The following is a 2,112-nucleotide window of genomic DNA, read 5'->3' on the forward strand; positions in this document are numbered from 1 at the left end:
ATTTTAGCAGTCATTCATCTGTCTATCCATCTATCCATCACTTAAGTTTATGTCTGAGGTTGCAATTTTTTGAATTTTTTCAACCAGACCATGGCAATGACCTTGAGCAGTAGGATGTAAATAACTCCCACATATTAGTGTTCCAATAATGGAACCCTAGGCATAAATGTCCTAAACACACACATAAGGAGGACATGCAGTATACCAGGTGCCAATGAGGTGGTGGAAACAAAAAGCCAATATAAACATGCCCTGCTGCCAAGTAGTTTCTAATACCGATTGATTGACTGAAAACTCAACATTTACCTTCAATACAACATAATAAAGAATAGAATCAATGTACAAAGTATGTTAGAAACACTAATTGGAAAGAAATCATGATTATATTTAATTTGGTAATGTTTTATAAAGTGGAATTGTGGAGAGAACATTTCTGGCAGAGAAGATGAAACATTTTAAGGCATTAAGTATAAAAAGTTATCTTTATTTCTGAAAATGTGATACCTTTAAAATAGTTGATTCATAAGATGTTCATGGCATAATTGCTGTTTATGAGATTGGAAGGGTCAGTTAGGTATTGACTATTCTGAAATGATTTAAATACCATTCATTTGAAAATCCGATTTCTTTCTAACAGCTTTTTGAGAGCATTTTTCACATCCTTGTTTCTGAAACTATATATTATTGGGTTAAACATCGGAAATACAACAGTATAAAACACTGCCACCACCTTATCAGCATCTAGGGAATAGCTGGTGGTGAGACGTAAGTACATAAACAGGAGTGTTCCATAGAATAAGGTGACTGCGATGAGGTGGGAAGCACAAGTGGAGAATGCTTTGCTTCTGCCACCTGAGGACTTCATGCTCAAAACAGTGATGAGGATGCAGAAGTAAGAAATAAATATGACCACCAAAGTGCTCGTCTGGATGAAGCCACACAAAGCAAAGAGCAGAAGCTGATTGATGTGAGTGTCTGCACATGATAAAGCCAGGAGAGGTGGGATATCACAGAAAAAATGGTTGACAATGTTGGAGCCACAAAATGGCAGCCTGAATGTGAAGCACACATGGACCAGTGATGTGGTACTTCCAATGAAATATGCCAACACAATGAAGCAGACACATACTCTCCTAGACATCAGTGTAGAATAGAGCAGTGGGTTACAGATGGCTGCATAGCGATCATAAGCCATTGCTGCCAAGATAAGGCACTCAGCATCAGCAAAAGAAGCAAAGAAAAACATTTGTAGTGCACATCCACAAGGAGAGATGCTTTTTCTGGTGGCTAAGAAGTTTGCCAGCATTTTAGGAGTGATTGCTGTAGAATAGCTGATGTCCAAGAAAGACAAGTTGCTAAGGAAATAATACATGGGGGTTTGAAGGCTTGAATTAATATTAACTAGAATTATTAAGAGCATATTTCCCACCATAGTTAATGTATACACCATAAGAAATACCAAGAACAGTGTGACTCTGAGAGGGAGATAATCAGTGAATCCAACAAATAAGAACTCACTTGGCATGGTGTAATTACTCACCATCTTAGTTTTCTTGTTTTTCTCACTGGACATAGATAGCATCAGAAGACATGGGTTAACTTAAGGATGAACCAAAAGCATCTTTATTCTCTCTTCTAAGGAAGCAAACAGAAGGTCAAGAAATCACAGATATGGCATTTTTTGTAACTTTTGATTTTGTTTTTGTCATTTGATTATAGGAAGTATAATAATTAGAGATCATCATTGATAGCAGAAAATGTTATTTAGTTAATGGTGTTTTATGATGTAGTACCTCTTTAAACGCAATGCACTTTATGTGATGATATTAGTTCTTTTCAAGCTGAAGCGGATGAATGTAGCTTATGTAATGAGACCTAGTAGAATAATGAGAGTTGACAAAATCTTTAGAGGCAAAGCTCTCTCTTTGAAATGCTAACATTACATTCCTCTACATAAAGGAGAGTTGAGAAAAAATATGAAAAAATATCCACATTTAAACTATGTAATTCCACAGAAGAATATCTGTGATGTTGAGAGGTTACTTAACATGTAGTTAGTAGTTAAGAGCATGGCGGTGATGCAAGAGATGGCTGGATTTACAGCTTGTCTTT

At 36.2% G+C, this 2,112-nt stretch overlaps 1 protein-coding gene across 1 annotated transcript; it reads right to left on the reverse strand.

Annotated features, from left to right (window-relative positions):
* Positions 1–440: 440 nt before the first annotated feature.
* On the reverse strand, positions 441–1,525 carry LOC108295183 (olfactory receptor 5AS1). The gene has a single exon (XM_017517223.2). The coding sequence runs from the start codon at positions 1,523–1,525 to the stop codon at positions 608–610; it is 918 nt and encodes a 305-aa protein (XP_017372712.1). The 3' UTR covers positions 441–607.
* Between the last annotated feature and the right edge of the window lie 587 nt (positions 1,526–2,112).

Source organism: Cebus imitator, unplaced genomic scaffold, assembly GCF_001604975.1.
Source record: "Cebus imitator isolate Cc_AM_T3 unplaced genomic scaffold, Cebus_imitator-1.0 Scaffold622, whole genome shotgun sequence".
NCBI lineage: Eukaryota > Metazoa > Chordata > Mammalia > Primates > Cebidae > Cebus > Cebus imitator.